General features: G+C 49.3%; 1 protein-coding gene across 1 annotated transcript; it reads right to left on the bottom strand.

Annotated features, from left to right (window-relative positions):
- Window positions 1-7,896: 7,896 nt before the first annotated feature.
- On the bottom strand, window positions 7,897-19,713 carry DZIP1L (DAZ interacting zinc finger protein 1 like; the record flags this gene model as incomplete). Its single annotated transcript, XM_082319059.1, is given in 21 exon segments — window positions 7,897-8,050; window positions 9,803-10,007; window positions 10,411-10,603; window positions 11,769-11,905; window positions 12,372-12,416; window positions 13,243-13,273; window positions 13,834-13,974; window positions 15,095-15,171; window positions 15,174-15,225; window positions 15,458-15,619; window positions 16,001-16,125; window positions 17,026-17,110; window positions 18,013-18,546; window positions 19,210-19,329; window positions 19,333-19,363; window positions 19,365-19,446; window positions 19,449-19,494; window positions 19,496-19,540; window positions 19,543-19,620; window positions 19,622-19,656; window positions 19,659-19,713. Coding segments are annotated over 21 exon segments (2,433 nt in total).
- Window positions 19,714-19,998: the final 285 nt, after the last annotated feature.

Raw genomic sequence — 19,998 nt, 5'->3', positions numbered from 1 at the left:
CCAACAGAAGCTCTTGGTCCCATCTCAGAGTGGACGTTGGCCCCTGCTGCCACCTGGGGTAAATCACTGCCTCTGCTGGATGTCAGTGCTGACTCTCCCTTTTGTACTAGCGAAGGACTTGTTTTAATGATCTGTTTTTAAAGGAGAACAATTCAGTTTTGCAGAGGTAAATACTGTCCTATTTTTAAAAGATCAATATTCTTTACAATGGATTTTTCCCTATCTCTCAGTATAGACTTAGCTTTTCTGCCTCTTTTTTGCATGCTGGATTTTTTTTTTGTTTGTTTGTTTTGTTAGTTATTTTTTTTACATGAATGCTAAAAAAGAAAAAGTCTTTAAGACCAAAATCACTGTTTTCACTTGTTCTCTCTTTGTCACGAACAGCAGCTACTGACTTTCCTGCTCAGCTAAACTCACTCCAACTTCGTGTTCTACAGCTTCTTGGGAGCAGTATGGACAAGTATGTGTGGTTGAGGGGAAAAAATAAAAGATGAGGCTTTTTTTTTTTCCTTTATAAGATACAGTTAGTTATATGCTGAGACAAAATATCAGTAAAGTAGTTGAATAAGCATCAGGGGACCCCAACTCACAGATGCAATGAAATCAGAGGTGCTTGCTGGGACCCTGGGCTTGCTGAGGAGTACAGTTCAGCAAGTGAGTGAGTCTTTTGGGGTTTGAGGCCACTTTGGTCAGTCCAGCATCTGCCCAAATTTCAAGGTAGCAATTAAACACTTCTAAATACTTCACTGTTCTTAGGAGGGCAGAAGAATTGCTGGTATGCTCTCACTCCTGCCAGCCTCCACTGGGAAGGAGCTGAAAAGCATGGGAATGTTTAATTTAGATAGGAAACACATAAGTGGTCGTTAGGTAAAGGTACACAGGGTAATGAAAAATACAGAAAAACACCCAGAAAAAACTGAAATACAAGTTCCCAACTGCAGTAGAAAAAAAAAAAAAAGTGCACACAGAAAATCACAAGGAAGTACCTTTCAAAGTTACATTTTATTTTTATGCAACACAAATACTCTTGACAAACTCACCGAGCCAGCTATCTCTCAGTTTCACTTTGATGTGTGCAGGCGTGTAGATGACAAGATTGCGGGCAGGAGCATTATGGAGAGCGGCAGAGAGCTGAGACAGAGCTGTATCCAGGAATTCCTGCCCTCAGTAGATTTCTAATCTTCCAACATCGGTTTTCATTTCCTTACCTTGGCTGAAAACTTGCAGTATGAAAAATTTTAATGCAGTGAACTTTACTGAAAAAAATCAAATTCCGAAGCAGAGAATCATTTATGTATGAACCTCTTTGCTGTGTAACAACACCTGATATTATGGCTGCTCCCCTCTTTTTCTGGCCCTAATGGACCTTATCTTGTGGTGAGCATCACCGCGAGTGGTGAGCATCCTGTATCAGGGGAATGACAGCATGGGGAGAACCAGTGTCTGCAGCCACGGAGATGCAGTTCCTGCCGCAGAAAGCACTTGGTGTTTCCCTGTCTTGGGACATGGACCCAAATATCCCTTTCTGAGCTGAACTGATCTGTCTCCTGAAAGCCCTGCAGCTGAAACCACCTGCTTAGGGAAAGCCTTGGTCTTTACTGAGAACAAAGTTCCCATTTCCAGGCTTTCCTCTGCAGCCCCATTGGTTAAAAAAAATGAGGATACCCTAATTATTTCTTGGCCTTTAAGAAAAAAGCAAGACCCAAAAGCCCCTCAAGGATGACCCAATGTTGTCTTAGTGGCAGCTCATTGTGTCCCAGTGCTGCTGTGTCCAAATGCCCACATGCAAAGGACACAAAACCCTGTGCCACATCCACAGCCCGTGGTGATAAGCACCAGCTGAATGGGGAGGAGGGACACCCAGACCATATGCTGCCTGGGGAGCACCCTGGAGCCACCCACTCAAAACACAGCATCTGCACCCCACACTGTGCCTGGGTCCCCAGTGCTGCTGGGTGGCACTTTTCCTTAAAGGGTGTGAATTTAGGCTCTGAACCCAGCACTATATGCAACTGAGCTGCTCGAAGGAGCGACACCCTGTTCTCAGCTAGTCACCCTGCAGGCAGAAACTCAGGAGGGTACGGTGCCATACCGAAGCATGCAGAGCAAAGCCCTCACCATCCTGCCTTGATGCCTGGCTGCAGTTTGGGAGGAGCAGTTAAATCACTGAACTGGGCTTGCTGGTTTGACCAATTGCACAGCAACAAGGAGGTTTGTGGCTCTAGAAGTCAATGGCTGAGTAAAGCCTGGAAATAACTAGAACCCAGATACTGCAGATCTCTTGGCTCCGTGAATAAATCCAGTGTTTCCTCCTGCCATTGTTACTGGCGAGGGAGGGAAGACACACACACACACCCACCCGCTGATTATTTTGCCTTTAGTGACAATAAACTGCAGAGCAAAGGATGCATTGGGTAGCACTTGCAGAGCCAAGGGAGAGGAGTCAGGGAAATTGTGACTGGAGATGTGTGTGTGCATGTGTGCCTGCACTCAGAAATGGTTTTGTTTCCATAAATTTGATCATCCTCTGAAAAATGTATATCCTGTTTCAGAGGTGCTAATTAAATATAGGCTTGTCTAATAAAGCAAACGCTGAAAAGGCTGTGTGTATTATCTGCCAGCAGAGCCCTATATAATTTTTTCCTGAGCTTCTGCAACTTTTTTAAGTATATGAGAGCACAGCAGATTTGCATGGACTTTGACTAAAGGAGGCAAAGACCCATATCTGAAGCTACAAATTGGACTATGAGATAAGAACTCTCCTGAAATCTATATGCAATTAAAAGCCCAATCTTCCTTCCTATAGTGACAAGGTTATTGCTTTTATATAGCTGAACAGAGATGAATGAGTCTATGGATTAATAGCACTAAGATTTATGACACTGTGCTTGCCCCAAATATTATGGGAGAATAGCTCTCTGGGTGAGATATTCCAGCTGAATAAATTTGACAGGATTTTTTTTTTTCCTTTATTTTTTTCAGCTTGGTATTATTTGGGAGAGTTGCGTTGCATTCAGAGATTGTTAGTGCTGTGGTTTGATTATCTACTAATTGTCCCACACATATTCATGCTTTATAAAAGTGTTACCAATAACTGGAGTCTCATGAAGACAAATGTCATTGAACAAAACACAGAACATGTTATTTTAAAGAGCATGACACTCCAATGGCATTAAACTCCTGGCAAGGGCCTGACCAATAATTTCAGTGTAGCTGTGCTGCTTTGTACCCATCGGAGAGGGTCACGCCTATGCCCCATGGATGTCCTAAATGGTATGGCTGTTACAGTACCTGCAAGCTGGTTGTGCAGGCATAAGCTGGGATACCGTTTATAAAACCAGCATCAGGTTTCCCTTAGACCCTTCAATTTGCCATGGCAGTGCAAAGGTCCCTTTTTCAGAGGGAAACCCTGATTTGCATGGTTTCTCCTTCATTAAATTGGCTAGTTCTTTATGTTGCTGGCTCTGAACATGTTTTACTGTTCCCAGAGACTCCAGAGAGGACGAAGACAAAGGAGATGATACTTCTGGTAGGAGAAACAAGGTTTCAGCAATTGGTGAAGACCATGGAAAACCCTCCATGCTGTGCTAACCTGAAGACAAGGTTGAAAAATTAGGGGGCAGAAAATAAAAACCTGTGGGAATTTACGGGGAGTCATTTGGGTATGGAAGGAATGGGGTTACATGCCCGAGTGGGGGACATAGGTCAGGGCAGAGGGGTGAGTATTGGGGTGCTTGTACTGGAGGACAGGTAAAACCATGGCAAAAGTCATGCCAAGGAAAAAGCATGAGTACTGGACAGGACCTGCTCTTCCAAATCACGCCATGATGCTAGGGTTGCATCTTCCATCATTTAATGAAACTGCAGGTTTTTTTTAGCTTTTCAGGAAAAGCCTCTGGATGTTAAGCAGCATGGACAGACATGTGTGCTCTAGCCCATGGACTGAGCCTGCTTCACCACCCGCTAGCAAGCAGCAGGCTAGCGTTGCACAACCACCGTGTGCTGGTGGGCAGGATTTCACCCAAGGAGCAGGTTCAAAGGTTTGAGAGGGGATGTGGTCTTAGGCTCTGAGAGATGCTGGCAGCGTGCAGGCAGGATGCCTGTGGTTTGCACGGGTCATCTCTGCCTGCAGCAGCCTCCCTATTGCTTTTGCTGCCAACAAAGTCGCGTTGTCTCGTGGTGTCGCAGCATTGCATCTTTACACGGTGAGGGAAATGAATTTTGGAGGCGGCTCTTGTTCCATTGTTGTTCTCCTGCGAGAGAAGCTGAATTTGTTTCCTTAATGCGGTCACAAAGAAATCTTTGTGTGAAGGAAATATCAGGACACCTGTCTACCTATTTAACCTCAGCTGTGAGCAAGAGTCCCTGCTTGCACTTCTGACTTTCTTTTCCACTGCATGCTTTCTGCTGGCTTTGTTTTGCTTTGTTTTGCATTCCCCTGGCTGCAGTAATCCACCTGCTCGGGGAGCATCCCTGCTGCTCTCCACTGGTTCAGCATCGTGCAGCACAGCATGAGCGCTCAGCATTGCCAGTGGGCACAAGACTTGTGCCAGGTAACTGGCAATGTGGCCCAATTTAGTGTCATCAGGAAATGGACAGTACTTTAAAAAGGGGTACACAAGCAGTTGCTTTCTCTGGGGAAGGAGTCCATAAAACAATGGGAAAAAAATTGAGTAAAATTTCTTTTCTGGACAAGACACACTGATGGAGCTGATATTGTTGGAGTCGCTTCTCTTCTCTTCTCTTCTCTTCTCTTCTCTTCTCTTCTCTTCTCTTCTCTTCTCTTCTCTTCTCTTCTCTTCTCTTCTCTTCTCTTCTCTTCTCTCCTCTCCTCTCCTCTCCTCTCCTCTCCTCTCCTCTCCTCTCCTCTCCTCTCCTCTCCTCTCCTCTCCTCTCCTCTCCTCTCTTCAGACAGAGCCTATCACCTGTGATAACCTAAGGTGAATCTTCATGGCTCTTCCATGCCCACTGCTCATCCTCTGCTATGTGGCTCGCTGCATCTTGCAGCACGTAGAGAATAACTTCCCATGGAACATGCTGGTTCAAAATGTCCAGTCTGAAATAAAAATGCTTTGTCTGTATGTGTATTTGTATATTTGTCAGAGTAGGAGTGTCACCTTTCTCTTAGCACAAGGCTGTCAGCTATTTTTGGAGTTTCCCAAACTTAGGGGAAATTCTCCCATCTTTCTTGCACTAGCTGGACTTGGTGTTGAGTGCATGAAGCTCACTGCAACAGCTCAAAAGCACCTCAGGCATGAAAATTGCTGGTAAAATGAATGTAAGAGTGATTTGGGTGAATACGTGCAGGAGCAGCAGACCTGGGGCTGGCAGGGTTTGGTCAACAGCTGGCAGGACAGGTGTGATTTAGATTTTAGCACTGGGCAGGGCACCTGCCTTGGCACTGAGGTTGCCACGTAGTCAAGGTGAAACAGTTTCTGCTTTCTACCCTTTTCCTACCTGTTTGCTCTGTTGGGCAGAAATTTATTTCCCCATTGGTTTTGGACTGTGCCAGCACTGGAGCCCAGCCCAGGGCTGCTGTATGGCAGGCCACAAGGGCAGAGGTGTTCAAACCAGGACAGGTTTCCTATCACCCCTCTCACAGGAGCAAATACTCACTGGTATCTCCACCTGTAATTTTTTACAGGTAAAAAGCTAATTTCTTTTTCCCAGTTACCAATACCAGTGCTCTGAAACAGGTGAAAACATCCCTCCTTTATTTAATTTATTAAAAGCAGTGTTTGTTTGATCAACACTCACCAAAAAGAACAACAGCTGTTAAATTAAGCATGAAGTAACACATCTGGCAATAGCACTGTAAGCAATGAATAGCACAAGCCAGGTATAGTTCTTAAAATTGAATGATTAAAATAGAAAAAATCCTTTTCAACGTAGGCAGCTACAGAGTCACACCCTATGGGTGGACATAAGCACATACGTGAATGTGCACATACTGGGGGACATGGGGATTTGCCAGATATGGGGAGTTTTCTGCATGTTTGTCAGCAGTTATCTGGAAGGCATTTTTGCTGTTCAGTGAAATTCAATTAATTCACCCTATTCTGCTCAGCCCTGGTTGGGCTTTCTGCTACCTAGCATTAAAACCCACATGCAAATGTTAGAAATAGGGAATGGTAGAAGTCTGAACCATTAGTGGGGTGGGTTGGAAAAGACAAGAGAAATTGAGAAGTGCCAGTTTTTCCTGTTGCATTTTCCAAAATTTCATACTTTTAAGGAATCAAGATCATAAATGCACTGCTACAAATGTACAAAATACAGACAGAATTAGGAAAATGAACTTAATTTACACAGATGAGCATTATCAGCAGAGTCAGGCTTATGTGGTCACGTTTGCAGTGCAAAAAGTCATCCTTTGGATTGGAGTTTCCACTGATTCAAGAAGGAAAGGAGGAAGGAGACAGCAGCTGTGGCTTGTTACTCTCTCCAAGTGCATTCAGGACAGGTTCCTCCTAGAGCAGAAAACGAGACCTTTTCCATCACCCTCGGGAGCACCGGCAGAGAGACGCAACGAGAAGGAAAGCTGCTTTCTCCCCTCCCTGACTCTGTTTTCTGAACGGCTTAAAGAACAAAAAAGCCGCACACAAGTGCCAGACTGTGTCCGGCATGGAGAGTTAGCCCCAGCCTGTGGGATGCAAAGTCCAGGGAGAGCTGCTGTGGCTCCGAAAGCTCATGGCACTGTCAGACACTGTGTTATTGCTCATGTGCACGATGAAGGGAGAGCAGAAATCACTCCTTTTCATACCACACAGCATTTATCCTCCTTGGTGCGATCCACAGCGGCTGGCCAGGGAGGACCCAACCCCAATACTGGGGTCTTCCCAAGAAGAGGGGCAGCTGGAGCCCAGGAGCAGCCCTAAGGAGGCTGCAGAGCAGCTGCTGCCCGTTTCTGGTCTTGTGGCACCATCCAGTGGCTGCTGGCAGAGGACTCTCACTTCCCTGTCACCATCATGTATCCCCTTGCAGCCCAGCTCCCCAGGGCCGAGGTGGCCCCCTGAGCATCAGCAGCCACCAGTGCCGGTGGCTCGGCTAGGTCCTCCAGGGACAAGGTCTCCAGGTCACTGCTGTTGCCTGCAAACTGGAAAGGAGGACAGAGAGGGTGAAGAAGAGCAGCAGTGCCAGACCCACACCCCACATTTGCACCCTGTGCTTCCCTGCTACAAATCAACAGGAGTTTCTTCTCCTTCAGGCTGGTGCAAAAATTAGAGCAAAGAGGGCCAAACATGGTTGCACCAGGATGCCACACAGGAGATCTTTTCTCTATTTTCATGGCCTGCAAATTGCAAATTGTACCATAAATCTCATGCTTCACCTTTTTTTTTTTTTTTTTTAACTTTGCCAGATGAAGGCACAGAATTTCATTGTCACTGCAAGAAGAAGAAAAAAAAAAAATCTTCCCAGTAGTTGTGCTGGGCCTTCCTTGGGTACAATCCTTTTTAATTTTTTTTTCTAAAAAAGCAATTTGATTCTAACACTGCCACCACTTTAATTACATCAGCTCTCTCCCATAAATTGAGGTTACACTTAAGTCCTGTTTTAGTAATTTAATAATTGTGCCATTGCATCACTCCAATTATCTCTGGATTTGTTCCACAGACCTTTTCTCAATTTGATTCTCTGGCACTTAGTGTTTTGCTCCCAATTGCATGAATACTGATTCCCCCCCCGCCCCAAAGAGGGTGAATGGACAAACATTAGGGGAAGGACAGACAACTGTAACTGGATGGAAGGGCCAAGGGCCAAGTCTCTGCTGCTCTAAGTTTGAACTCCCTGCACATAGACTATGCCCTGTGGGACTGCTGATGGGTAGGAGCTGAGAAGAGGGTTTGACATGCCTTTTTTTAAATAGAAATTATGTCAGAGAACATCCCTGTGGCCACATTAACATGAGATACCTGGAGTTTCTTGGTGGGCTGGCTGGTTTTGGGCAATGCTGAGCTCAGGGCTGGGAAGGGTTTCACCCCACCAGGTGGTCTCTGTGCCACTGCACCCAGGCGTCTCTCCAAAAGCCTTACCATCGTGGATGTGGCTGTCCCTGTGCAGGACAGAGCAGGTTAAAAGGGGAGACCCAAGGCACAGTGATGGCACAGCTTGGTGGGAAGGGAGGGGACCATCACGTGTCCCAGGGCGAGCTGGTTTCTAAATAGCTTAAACTCACTAGCACTGTCTGGACCCATCCCAATGGAGCTGTTTCAGGAAGCAAATATTTTTTGCATAGGATAAAGCACGGGGGTTTCTCTCCCTGAGCAAGCACTGGGTGGGTAACGCTCCTATGTGTGCAAGGATGCTGGAGGAAACACAGTCTGGGCTAGTGGTGTGTGGCAGAGCACCGACAGTTCTGTTTCGGCCTGGGACACACCAAAGCCACATGCAAGGAGTACCTGCTGCTGTCTGAAGTTAATGCATAGGCAAGAAGTGCCTCCTACTGCCCCCCAACTCTCTGAGGAGCTCAAGAGCAGTCCCCACCTCATTCCCTGACACATGGTTCACATCAAGTTTTACAGCATATAGCTGACAGTTAAAACAAGCTTGTTTTTGACACCCCTTTGGGTCCTGTGGGGTTCCCTGCATGCTCTAGACAGTCTGGTTTCCCTCTGTGCAAAGAAACAGCCATAGGAATTATTGAGCCCTAGGAAAATACCCTGGCAGGATCAGGCACACATGCTGCAGATAGTTAAAGCCACCAGTGCCCTGTTGCCTGGCTAGGTATGGGAGATGGCACGGTACGACTTGTCCCAATTCAGCCCCAGGAAGAAGGTGACTTGGCAGCGCTGATGGTGTTAATCAGGACTTTCCCCACCACCTCGCTGACCCACAGTGGTTGCTACAAGAACAGGCGTTACCTGAACCAACCATTTCCTCAGTGAGTCCAGGTCCCACCCATCGGAATTGGTTTCACCCCCTCGCACCACTGTGGAGAGCGCTGGCTGTTGCTGAGCGCTGAGCCTCACAGGGGATGGGGCAGGTTTCTTCCCTCCCAGCATTGCTTCTGAACTGGTGCACAGAGAGACTGGTTGGGCATGGGGTAGCTCTGGCATTCCCCTTTTCCACTGCTGCAGCACATGCAGGGAAGTCCTGAAATGCTCTGGGTTGTGACCTGACCCTGAGCAGGGAAGCTCATGGAGAAGCTTTACGTTTGCCATGGACATGTCCATCACACCCACTGACTGCAAACACTTTCCTGCTGGCATATCCAACAGATGATACTCACACCCATACCGCCTTGCATTTGGATATTGCTTTGCTTGAGTTTAAAACGTAGATCTGGCTTTTTCTTGCTCCTGGAGCAAACAAGTAATGCCTTTTCCTCTCTTGCTCTTGGTCACAGATGAGCTCCTCTTCCTCTCTCCTGCCATCTCACACCCTCTCTCTGTTGTTTCTTCTCTGCATGGTCTGCACAGTTTCTCCAAGCTTTTATTTTACATCTTTACTACTTTTGCTCCAAAACCCCAAGGTAACTCCTTCATCTCCTTGCAGAGGTTCTCGGAGGGGAAGAAGGAGCTGAACACCTGTGGGAAATGCTCTGTGTTTGCCTCCAGCACCACATGGTGGGTACAAGCCCTCAGGTCTGACTTTGTTGAGTTGAGTCAGCCTGTATGGGTAGGGAGATCCCAGGAAACTCCTTTTCCAAACATATCCCTCTGGGGTGCCACATCACCCACCACTTGGCACTTTCCAAAGGTGCTGATGTTTGGGCAGCACTCAGCATACTTGGGGCCAGGTTGTGGCCAAGGGTCCTGGGTACTGCCCACCTACCTGGAGACCGAAAGGAGGTGACGGGACTCACCTCCACCATGGGACAAGTCCTTGGTAGGGACTTCTGGCTTTGGAGGTCTGCAGGGTGCCCGAGGGAGTTCTCAGGGGGCTGTGGGTGGAGCGGACTCTGCTCCGAGGAGCAGACTGGGGGATTACCGAGGCTTCAGGCTCTACTGCAGCTGATATTGCCATGGGCTGTGACCCACGAAGGGACCTGGGGGTCTTTGGGCTTTGAGGTGGAAGGCAATATTGAGAGCAAGGACAATCACCACCCACCTCCTGTTAGTCCTGTGAGCTGCCCTTGGGGGAGAAACACAGCTTACCCAACATGGGGTTGTGCAGAAAAAGGGGCGGGGGGGTGGGGAGGGGGGAGGGATTTGCAAGCACTGCCAAACCTGTATTTCACTCTGCTGGGGCTTTTGGGGACAGTTGATGTTTATTTCTGAATATGTCAGGCCAACCCACGTGAGGTCAGTATGCAGAGAGCAATTGCAGAGACTTGCATCACCTTAAGTGCCCTTTCCTGCCCTTTCTTTGTCTTGTTGTCTCACTGAGTACGGGAATGGCATCCTGTGGCCATCAGTGGGTGGCCACAGGTCCCCATGGTTGGTATGTAGAGAGGACAGGAGGTCACTTCACCTGAAATGATGGAGAGCTGTCGGGGAAAAGTAGTGCTGGGCTTGTTGCATCGCCTCACTTTCCCCATCACTGCTCGGACCAACTCATCCTTCAGGCAGAGGAGAACAGGAAATTTCTCAGCCTTCTGTTGCTGCTGAAGCCTGACCAGAGCCTGGAGGCTTTTGTAGGTCTGAGTGGAGATCCCCTTCATAACCTCAAGCAGAGGATGGCTGAGGGGCCTGACGTTACCCTCGCACAGCGCTGGGTGGTGAAACAAGCCCTTGGCAGCACTGCCCATATCTCAAGAGCATCCTGCAAGCTCCAAGCCCTGTCTGAACCCTAAAGAAGCACTCACCAGCCCTGACACCCATTGTTTCCCCAGCGCAATGTATCCCATGCAAACAACCCACAATTAGGCTTCAGTCATCGTTTGCAAAGCCCTGATCTACTTTGGTAAATGACTGCTTAAGAATAAATCTCAGCTATTTTGGGCAATTGCTAGGCTACAGGGTAAGTGCATGCAGCATTTTCTTTTAGGAGGTATTTACAACTCGAGCAGGTTTTGCGACCATGATTGTCCTGGGCTTGTAGATATGCAAAGGGATTAGAAGCGAAGGGTGAAGTGGGGTGCACACCTGTGGGCCTGGCTTTGGGCACCTCTGTTGCTTTTGACACCACCTCAGTGTTCCCGAATAACGTGCCAGGGAAAGGGAAGACATGCCAGGGCTCCAGCCTACATGAAATGAACCCAGCACCTCCAGGAGACAATCGCACAAGAAGTCAGTCACTGCTTTCTCTTTATGCCTTTGGGAACCGAAACAGAAATGTTGCCTTGCTCAGAAATGCAGGTCGATGGAGCAACACGGGTCCCCAGCAGCCATGCCTGCCGCTTGCCTGCTCACTGCCCTTGCACCAGCTCTGCAAGGTGCTAGGTGGTGGTGTTGCATTGCCGGGAGCTCGGGAAGACTTGTAGGAGGTACTATTTAATATGCTTGGCATGAAAAGCAATTGGACAGTGAAAGTCCCCTTGAAATCCCCGTGACAGGGGCTGCTGTGCCCTCAAACACTCTCCTTTCCTAGAAGAGAGGGAGCCCTGGGTAATTTAGCATATGAAAGGCTGCTTGTGAGAAAGATTTGCTGGAGAGATACTAATAACCAACCTCAGAGATGGGAGCACAGCAGTTTATTCCCTGTGCTACCGTGTGATTCTGCCTCCACCTTCCCATTTGCCTCTCAGGGTGTGATTGCTCCAGATAGGGATTTTTTTTTTACTGCCTGCTAGTGTTCCAGTTCTTCTCCCCACAAAAAAATAATCTTTGTGGCCCTGCATTGGCTCAGGGCTGGCATTGCAAATGCTGGCACTGACAGGGCAGACTTACCCTCTTGACCCCCATGCTCTCCAGCTTTTCCTCCAGCACATCCTCCAGGATGGGGCGAAACTGCTTCAGGAGGTTTGGGTTTCTCTGTAGGGCTTCCAGCAGCCTCTGCTTCCCACCCAGGGCAGCCTCCTCCCTGTCTGGAATAAAGGCGGGTGCTGGCACCAGCACAGTGACATGTGGTCTGTGCCTTGGGGAGTGGGCTGGTGGGTCCCTCCTCCTCTTTTGGGACATGGGTCCCACCAGTTCCAGAGCAAGTAACTGGTTGCTCTCAGCAGACTATATCCCTCTACAAAGGGGCAACTTCCTCCTCTCATTTGATTAATTTCTGCCCACAGCTTTTCCAAAATCCCACCCACAGCCCAGCAGCTGCCTGGGACAGCTTTCCCAGATGAAGCGCTGACAGTGGGGCTAGTCATGGTGCTGCTGTTCTCTGCACAGCTGAGAGGGAACCAGCGAGCTCATCCCCTCTGCCCCCAGCCCACCACCTCATCACCACCAGCTTTGCCCAGCATCCCCTCGTCCTCACTGCACAACACCCCAAGCTGAACGCCAGCTTCATCCTGGTGCTCTTGGGGTAGGGATGTTCCCAACTCCAGTACCCACCTGATGACTCTTCGTCAACCACCACTTTGGTCACCTCCCGGGTCACTGCAGGGAAGAAAGAAGCCTGTGAGGGTCAAAGAGAAGCTGAAGCCCCAGCGCAGAAGCAAGCGCTGATCATCAGCTGGTTTTCCTACACGGAAAGTATGGACGCACCTGTCCCTTTGGGGATCCAAGGCTGGCGCAGGTCTGGCACCAGCCCTTGGAGAACATCCCTGAGGGAAACCCCAGGGCACTCACCCACCAAGGCCACTGGCTGGAGGATGTCAGTGGGCGAACAGCCCTCTGCTACCCCTCGGGGCTGGGGTCAAGGATTCACTCCTTGGGTATTGGCTAACAGCCATCCCTGTTTTATGGCCTTTTTTGTTTTCTGAGCAGCAGCACCTGGCTGGGTCTGTGGCTGTGCCGCAGGCATTAGGGAGCTGAGAAGTCCCCATTTTTTTTCCCTGGCACTTTATTATAGAAAACCCAGGCTGTAAAGAAGAAACCACAGCATGCCTCAGCTCCTTATTTTCATGCAAATAACCACAGGCATCATTGTGGAAAATGCAAGGTCATCCATTTGCTGTGAGCATTTGATTGAAATCTCATTCCTTTGGGGTATGGCTACAATGCAAAACCCATCCAAGAGACAAGTTAGTTTTGTGCCAGTGACCAGAGCTGTGGTCTATGCTGTTGCAGCAGATAGTCAAGGGACTGGAAGGTGTCCACTCCATGGCTTTGTGTGAGAGGACATACAGCCAGTTCCCTGGAGAGGACTCCATGGCACGCTTTTGTAAAGGGAAACAGAGAAGACATTGTGGTCCGAAGGGCTGTTAGCTATGAAAAATTTATCTAGACCCAAATTGATTCACTTTAAAAATGCAATCGTTACCTTCAGGTTTGCTTGCAGAGAGCAGCTTGATCTGTAAAGAAATAGAGTGGGCATCACTCAAAGATCATTTCTTTGTCTATAATTTTGGGTAATTTGGGTAATTGTTCCTCTCTCTGCAGAGTATTATTATTAAATGCATTTAAAAAAAAGAGCAGAAAATAGCAAGGGCCTAATGTGGGCACATACACTCCCCAAGAGCTATTTACTTTAAGCAGACCATACCTGTAAGGGGTCAGCTTAGGTGCTTTCCTTTCCATAATATGATCACTAGCACATCAGATGCCATCCTGTTATACCCATGTGCTATTCACAGATCTGATAACAAGTAAAAGATGCTCCAAATTGTAATGCAAAGTGTTGCTCTGGTGATCTATACCCCAGTGGGCATGGTTCGTGCTGGATGATATTCATGTAACACTTTGTGTTTAATGAGTGCAAAAAAGAGCCGAACGCAGCAAAGCATTACAGAATGGGCTTGAAATTAGGCTTAGTCTTAACTCAGCAAATATTTTAAGGTTGCTTAGAGTTAAACATCTGCTTAAACCCTCTTGATGAACCAAGGCCTCCTTTTTTTTTTTTTATTTCACTTGCCGCCTTCTCCTGGGACTTCATGACCTTGGGCTGCTCCCTGAGACGGGTGCTGAGGGCATCCATCTGCTGATGGAAATGGTCCATAACTGCCCACTGGTCCTGGGATGGGGTTGCACAGAGTGTCTTGTTCTCTTTCTTCAACTGAGAGGGGCAAAAAAGGAACAAGACGACTTGAACATGGTAAAAATGGGTTTGGAGCCACCTCTTCCCTTCACCAGTGAGGGCAGCTCTCTGGATTTTTATTCATTATTGAGATGCCCTCCAAAGGGCAGATCTGGCCTTGCAGAAGATGTACGGTCAGCTTCAAAGTCTACTGGTGGCAAGCTTGTGTCTTCTCATGGGTTGTGACAGGACACAGCTTTGGTTACTGCATGTCATTTATTCTTTCCCCTCGATAACCTAATAACTATACTCTGTTGTGCTAGGCTTTGAAGTCCAGCCAAGGTGCACTTTAGGTGTGTAGCCCTGCTCTTTCTGTCTACCACCTGCTGGGCTGATCTGCAGAGAGGGCATCTCTGTTTTTTCTGAAGAGACCTAACATCTCTGGGCTTTGAAGCTAAGGTGGAGAAAAAACATAAGGTAAACATACAGGCCTTTTCTGAGTGAGATGCCTGGGAGCTGCCAAGGACATCTGGCACCCACCTGGACCTCCTGTGCCCGTTTCTCCCTCAGTGTCCACCTCTGCTCTGCCCTCTGCCAAATTAAGCACACAGGCATTTACCTCCTTGGGTTGTGGGCTGGGGGCTTCTTGTGGGCATGGGCACCTGATCGTGTTCATAGTCAGAGAAATTCAGCTTCCCTTTGGGTTCTGAAGGACAGCTGGCACCATAACAGCAGTGCCGTTCCCACCCCACTCCATGTTCAAAGGTACCATGCAAGGTAAAGCCTTCTTCAGATGTTTTTAGATGTTGAGAAGGCAGCTGATTCATGGGTAAATAAATTTCTTTTGTTTATTTGGTACTTTAAATGCTTTTCCATGTGGTGAGCTTCTGCAGTGCTCCATTGAAGATGGGTTTCCCTGCAGCAAGCAGGGCTGACCTGGGACTGTGACATGCCCTCTGCACCCTCCAGGTCTCATATCTGGACTCAGACTGTCAGTGCTCTACACCAGCAGGAGCCCATTTCTACCTGAACCTGAGCTGACACTGGACATCCATGAAGCAGATGCATACATTGGTGCATGGATGGGGGCCTAACTCCATCCAAATGCACCTCCTGAGATGCACAGTAGGGGTAAGGACACGGGTACCACGCTGCTCACCTGCACTGCCATCCTCTTCTGCTTGCCCCACAGCTCTGCCTGGCTTGGTGTCTGGCCCCGTGCCTCCTTGGTATCTGCAGGGTCCCCAGGTTGGACCCTGCCGCCTCTCTGGCCTGAAGCTCCTGCAGTTTCTAGAGTGGGGAGAGGAAGGAGCTGTGTGTTCCACAGGAAGATCCACTTTCCTCCTGGGGAGCCCAACCTTGGCCAGCCACTGCTTCCAACCCCAAAATGTCTGCATGTCCCAGGAGCAAAGAAATGAGGCCTCTTTGGGCTGTGAACTTGTGATACCACCTGGACCAGGTGAAGCAGCAGGCTTGGACATTCCGTCGCCTGCTTTGAGGAGCATGTGGGGTGCTTGCTCACCCCCTCCATGGCACTGTTCCTGCTGGCCATGTCCTTGAATGCTGCGAGGAAGAGCTGCCTCAGGCCATCTATCTCTTCCTGCAGCTTCATCCTCTCCTCCTCTTTCCACTTTTCCAAATCTCTCCTGTCCTCCTCTTCTCGCTGGTGAGCTCTCTCTGTTTCCTAAAGGGAGTGGAGAAATTGGGGCAGGAGACGTCTTAGCTGCAGACCAGAAGTACCAAGGGCTGGGGCTTGTGCCCTGGTGCCAGTGGGACGAGCACCAACGTTCTCATTACACCCATCACTGGTCTGAGCCTGCCTGCACACCATGGGGAGGTCGAGGCAGCACAGCCTCCCGGGAAGGCACGCTTACACAGTCCTTATTTCCATTTGACATTTCCCACAGGAATTTTTGGGGGCAAATTTTCCAAAGAAATAAACATGAGCCCCACTGTAAAATAGTTTTCAGAGCCTTTTTCACCTGTGCTTTAAAAATGTCCTGTATTTCATCATTTCTCCTCCCCTCATTTTTTCCAAACAGGCAGCGATGCCCTCACCCCATACCTGCTCCCTGAGCAGCTTCTCCGCTTCCCTCTCCGCTTCCAGCTGCTGCTGCATCTCCCGCAGTTTTGCCTTCAGCTCCTCCACCTCGTCCTCCATTTGCTCCACCTGCTTCGTCTTCTGCCTCTCTGCAAAGCTCAGGGAAACAGAGGTGCTGTGAGCAAGGGTGTGATCTGCCAGCTCCTACTGGGACTTCGCTTTGGCTGTGGGGAGGAATCCTACTAAAGTACTCAGCAAAACCACTGCAGGGCTTCAGGGTGGAGAAGCAGGTAGCTGAGCTGCAGGAAAAACCATGACAAATGTGGCCATGTGGCCTCTGATTATTTTTATTTATTTTTTATTTTGGTAAATGTGGAGAGATTAGTGGCTCGTGGAGCAGCGTGGCTTTGCACTGGGCTTGCTCTCCCAAGCAGCCAAAGCGCCCTGCTTGGACATTTCAGGCTGTACCAGGGAAGGTGCCTCTGGAGCAAAGCTCAACCTGTGGCATTGCATCAGCCCTGGGCTGGGGTTTCAACCTGCCAGCAAACAGCAAAAGTGGCTTTTTTATCTGCCAAGTTCAAGTGCTGGGAAGCTGTAATGAGGCTCCGTGGCTCTCACGCAGCACGTTACGCCTCCAGTTGTCAAAGAGTTTTGCAAAGGAGCATCAACTCCTTGCCAAAAAAGGGGCATGGGGAAGGTGAACCCCTCTCCCACTCTAGCCAAACACTCTCCCAAACTCCCCAGTGTAGCTCCATCTCCACGGTCCCATGGAACCTTTGGGTGGAGAAGATCCTTAGGGAAACTGAGGTGCAGAGATGAGCTTTAAATGCTCATGCAGTCTCATATTTGGTCACATGTCCTACCTGTGCTTGAGGGAAAGGCAGTAAGCAGAAAGCATTCAGTAAATATTCACAGAAATGCAGAAGAGGAAGTAAGTTATAAGAAGGTGCCTTTAACCTCCTGTGGTCACTCTCTGGTTTCCAGCATCCACATCCACTGGGGGAAAACCTGCCTGGTAAAGTGAAGGGAGAAATTGTCCCACTGCTCACCCGCCTCGGTGGCCTCTGCATGCTGGCGCTGCACATGGGCTTGCAGGAAGCAGTTGTTCATGAAGGCTTTATCACAGAGGTGGCACTGGAGAAGGGGGAAAAGTCAGCAGAGGGACTGGGATCTGCAGAAAGGGGCACTTCCCGTGTCCCCTGCCTGGCACGCACAGCTTTGCTGTCTTAAAGCAAAAGAGACCTCAAGAGATGCAGCTGTCGTGTTGGAGGTACATAGATGGAAGGTACTAGGAGTTTCTTCTGTCTGAAGCCAAAGAAAAACCCCTTTAACGGTCAGGAGAAGGCAGAAGCCAAGACGATGCAGGGATACTGCTCGGCAGAAAAAAAAATCCTGCTTTCCCCAACAGAGCAGTGCAATAAGGTGGCCAAAGCAGCAGTGAGGTCCTAGTTACAACAAGGTCCTGGCCTGGCTCTGGAGGAAGGGAGAGCTGCACTTGTGGGGATGACTAGGCTGTATGAACCTAAACCACCTGGTTTGGATGGCTTTTACTCTCCAGGAATAAGTGAATGGGTTGATTTGGCGATGGAGAAGCAGCAGACAAAAAGGCACAGCCAGCAGGCTTCCTGCTGAAAGGGTGGGAAAAGCTTGGTGGGGGGCAAAAGCAAAATCATCATCAAATCCAGGAACATCCAGAATTCTTCCACTGGTCTGGAGGATGTCTAAAGTCTCCCTGGCATGAGATACCACACAGGGATCTCGTGAGATCTCCCCAGCCAGCCCTCTACAGACCCCCTCTCCCACACTCTGTGCAGCTCTGACTACCTGTAGTTTGCACAAAGGAAGGGAGCTTCCCTAGCAGGGACTTTGCAGTCTCCATGAAGGTGATAAACCAGCACCAGGGAAAGCAGCAGGGCTGGCCAGCACCTTTTCTGGGGCCAAGGTGTAACCGCAGCAGGGCTACAAAGGCAGGATGCAGCAAAGAGCATCCTGCATGGCGACACACTTTACAGCCTTTACACCTTTCTGCCACGCACCTTGCAGTAGGTGTTGGGGCCAGCTTGCAGGAGGAGCTGCTGCATGGCAATCAGCTTCTTCCACCTCCTGCTCTCCTCCTTTGCCCCCTGGAGCTGTGCTGCCTGCTCTGCTGCCTGCTGCTGGGTGCAAGCCAGCTCGGCATGGGCAGCTTGCAGGCGTTGTGCATGCATGGTCAGGCTGGTCCCCAGGCGCTCCTGGCAGTGCAGCAGGTACTCGATGCTCAGCTGCGCCATCCTGAGCACCTTCAGCAGGACGGGGTCCGCCGGCTGCCTGCAGCGGGGGCACCGCTCCCCATCCAGGTTGCAGAAGATCACGCTGGAGATGTGCTCCTGGAGCGTGGCCATGTCCACTTCCCGGACCACTCGCTCCACGTCGATGGCGCTGAAGCGACGCCAGTCCATGCCAACCCGGCGGGGCTGGAAGTGGAAGCAGGGGATGTCCACTGGGATCATGAGTCCTGGGGATGCCCCTGGCATCCCCGCAGCCCTGGGCACAGGCTGGTGCAGTGGGTGGTAAATGTCTGTAGAAAAGCGCTGGAAGGCAAAAGGGATGTGTTAAGGCTGACCTTGCAGTCGTTCCCCGGGTCTGCTGCAGCCCCCACCAGCCTGCATACACTGCGGCATCGGGGAGCAGGTCAGAGCTTCTCTTATGTGGCAGAAAACAAAAAACCTTCCTTTTCCCTCCCCAACCAGAACTCCTATCTACTGCTTTGCCAAATTCCACAAAAAAATTTCTGCCAGTTTGTTCACCGTCTGCTTTTGGTAAGGGAGACCTCTACAAGCGTTGCATTGCAACTCTTTACAATAACCCGTTCTGAATGAATTTGTAAATCCCTCTGGAGTGTACCTGTTTTAGGGAAACAGAATTAGCCTGTTTTCAAACAATACACGGTAAACACTGGACACACTTTAATATCACAACACTGCTGCCTTCTGTGGTAGCTTGCTCTGACCTAAACCCAGATAATTTCCAGAAGTGGTGTTTGCTTGTTTTCCTAGCTGGGTCCTAAACAATAATTAAACAATTGTATTTAGAATACATAGGTTTATATCTGTGAACTAGACCTATATTGTTCTTAGTCTCTAGCTAGGGATTAGCTGCTGCCCCACGTTACAATTTCCCCTCTGCTACACCCACCTGCCATTTTTAAGATACTTCATTTTTTAAAAAAAGCTCTTTGCTGAAAGGCCACTTACCATGTTTTTGGATGCAGATGGGGTTCCCACACAGGCTGAGCACCCCGGCACACGGAACAGAGCCACCAGACTGGTGTTGGTGTGTTGCTGGGTGTGCTGTGCACAGTGGTAACGCAACTCCTAGCCAGCCCAGCACCTCCTGCACACACGTATGCCTCCTGCTGTGCTCACCGGACAACAAAAAAACAGGGTCAGGCAACCCAGAGAGACGCTGAGTAACAGCAGGCATGGTGCAAGAAAGCCAAGCTTTCCTAAGCTCTCCTCTGCTAACTCAGAGGAAGAGGGGGCAGTGGTTATCACTGCCTGTTTGCAGCAGAGAGAGTGCCAAAAATCAGCTTTTTTTTCCCCTAATTTCAGTCTCCAAACTGTTGTTTGCAAGTGGAGGGCTCCAAGGCTCCCACTCGTGTTTCTCCCAAGGCTCAGCCCCACCAGGCACACAGGGTGATGTGGCATGGGCAGGGCAGAGCATGGGCAAGGGGCTGCCAGGCTAAGCCGACCCCGCATGCAGGGCTTTCAAACCAAGAGCCTAGCAGAGACACTTTTTGTGCTGCCTGCATGTGTACTGGGATAAAATGATCCTGTTCTCATCTTTTTTTTGATGCTGGAGCAATCACAAGGTTTCCCAGAAGTTATCTGGGGTTGCACAGGGTGGAGCCAGTTAATGCTGATATTGCAGCCAGTGACGTCTGCAAGCCTGCACGCATTTTCCATCCCGTGGGACTGTTTTTTCCACCCATACCCCAGGGCCTCCACTACCTTCCCTGCCAGGGTTCCTTTATCTGCATGGTG

Source organism: Platalea leucorodia, assembly GCF_965183815.1.
Source record: "Platalea leucorodia genome assembly, chromosome: 8".
In the NCBI taxonomy this organism is placed as follows: Eukaryota; Metazoa; Chordata; class Aves; order Pelecaniformes; family Threskiornithidae; genus Platalea; species Platalea leucorodia.
This window is presented reverse-complemented; position numbering and strand designations above follow the sequence as displayed.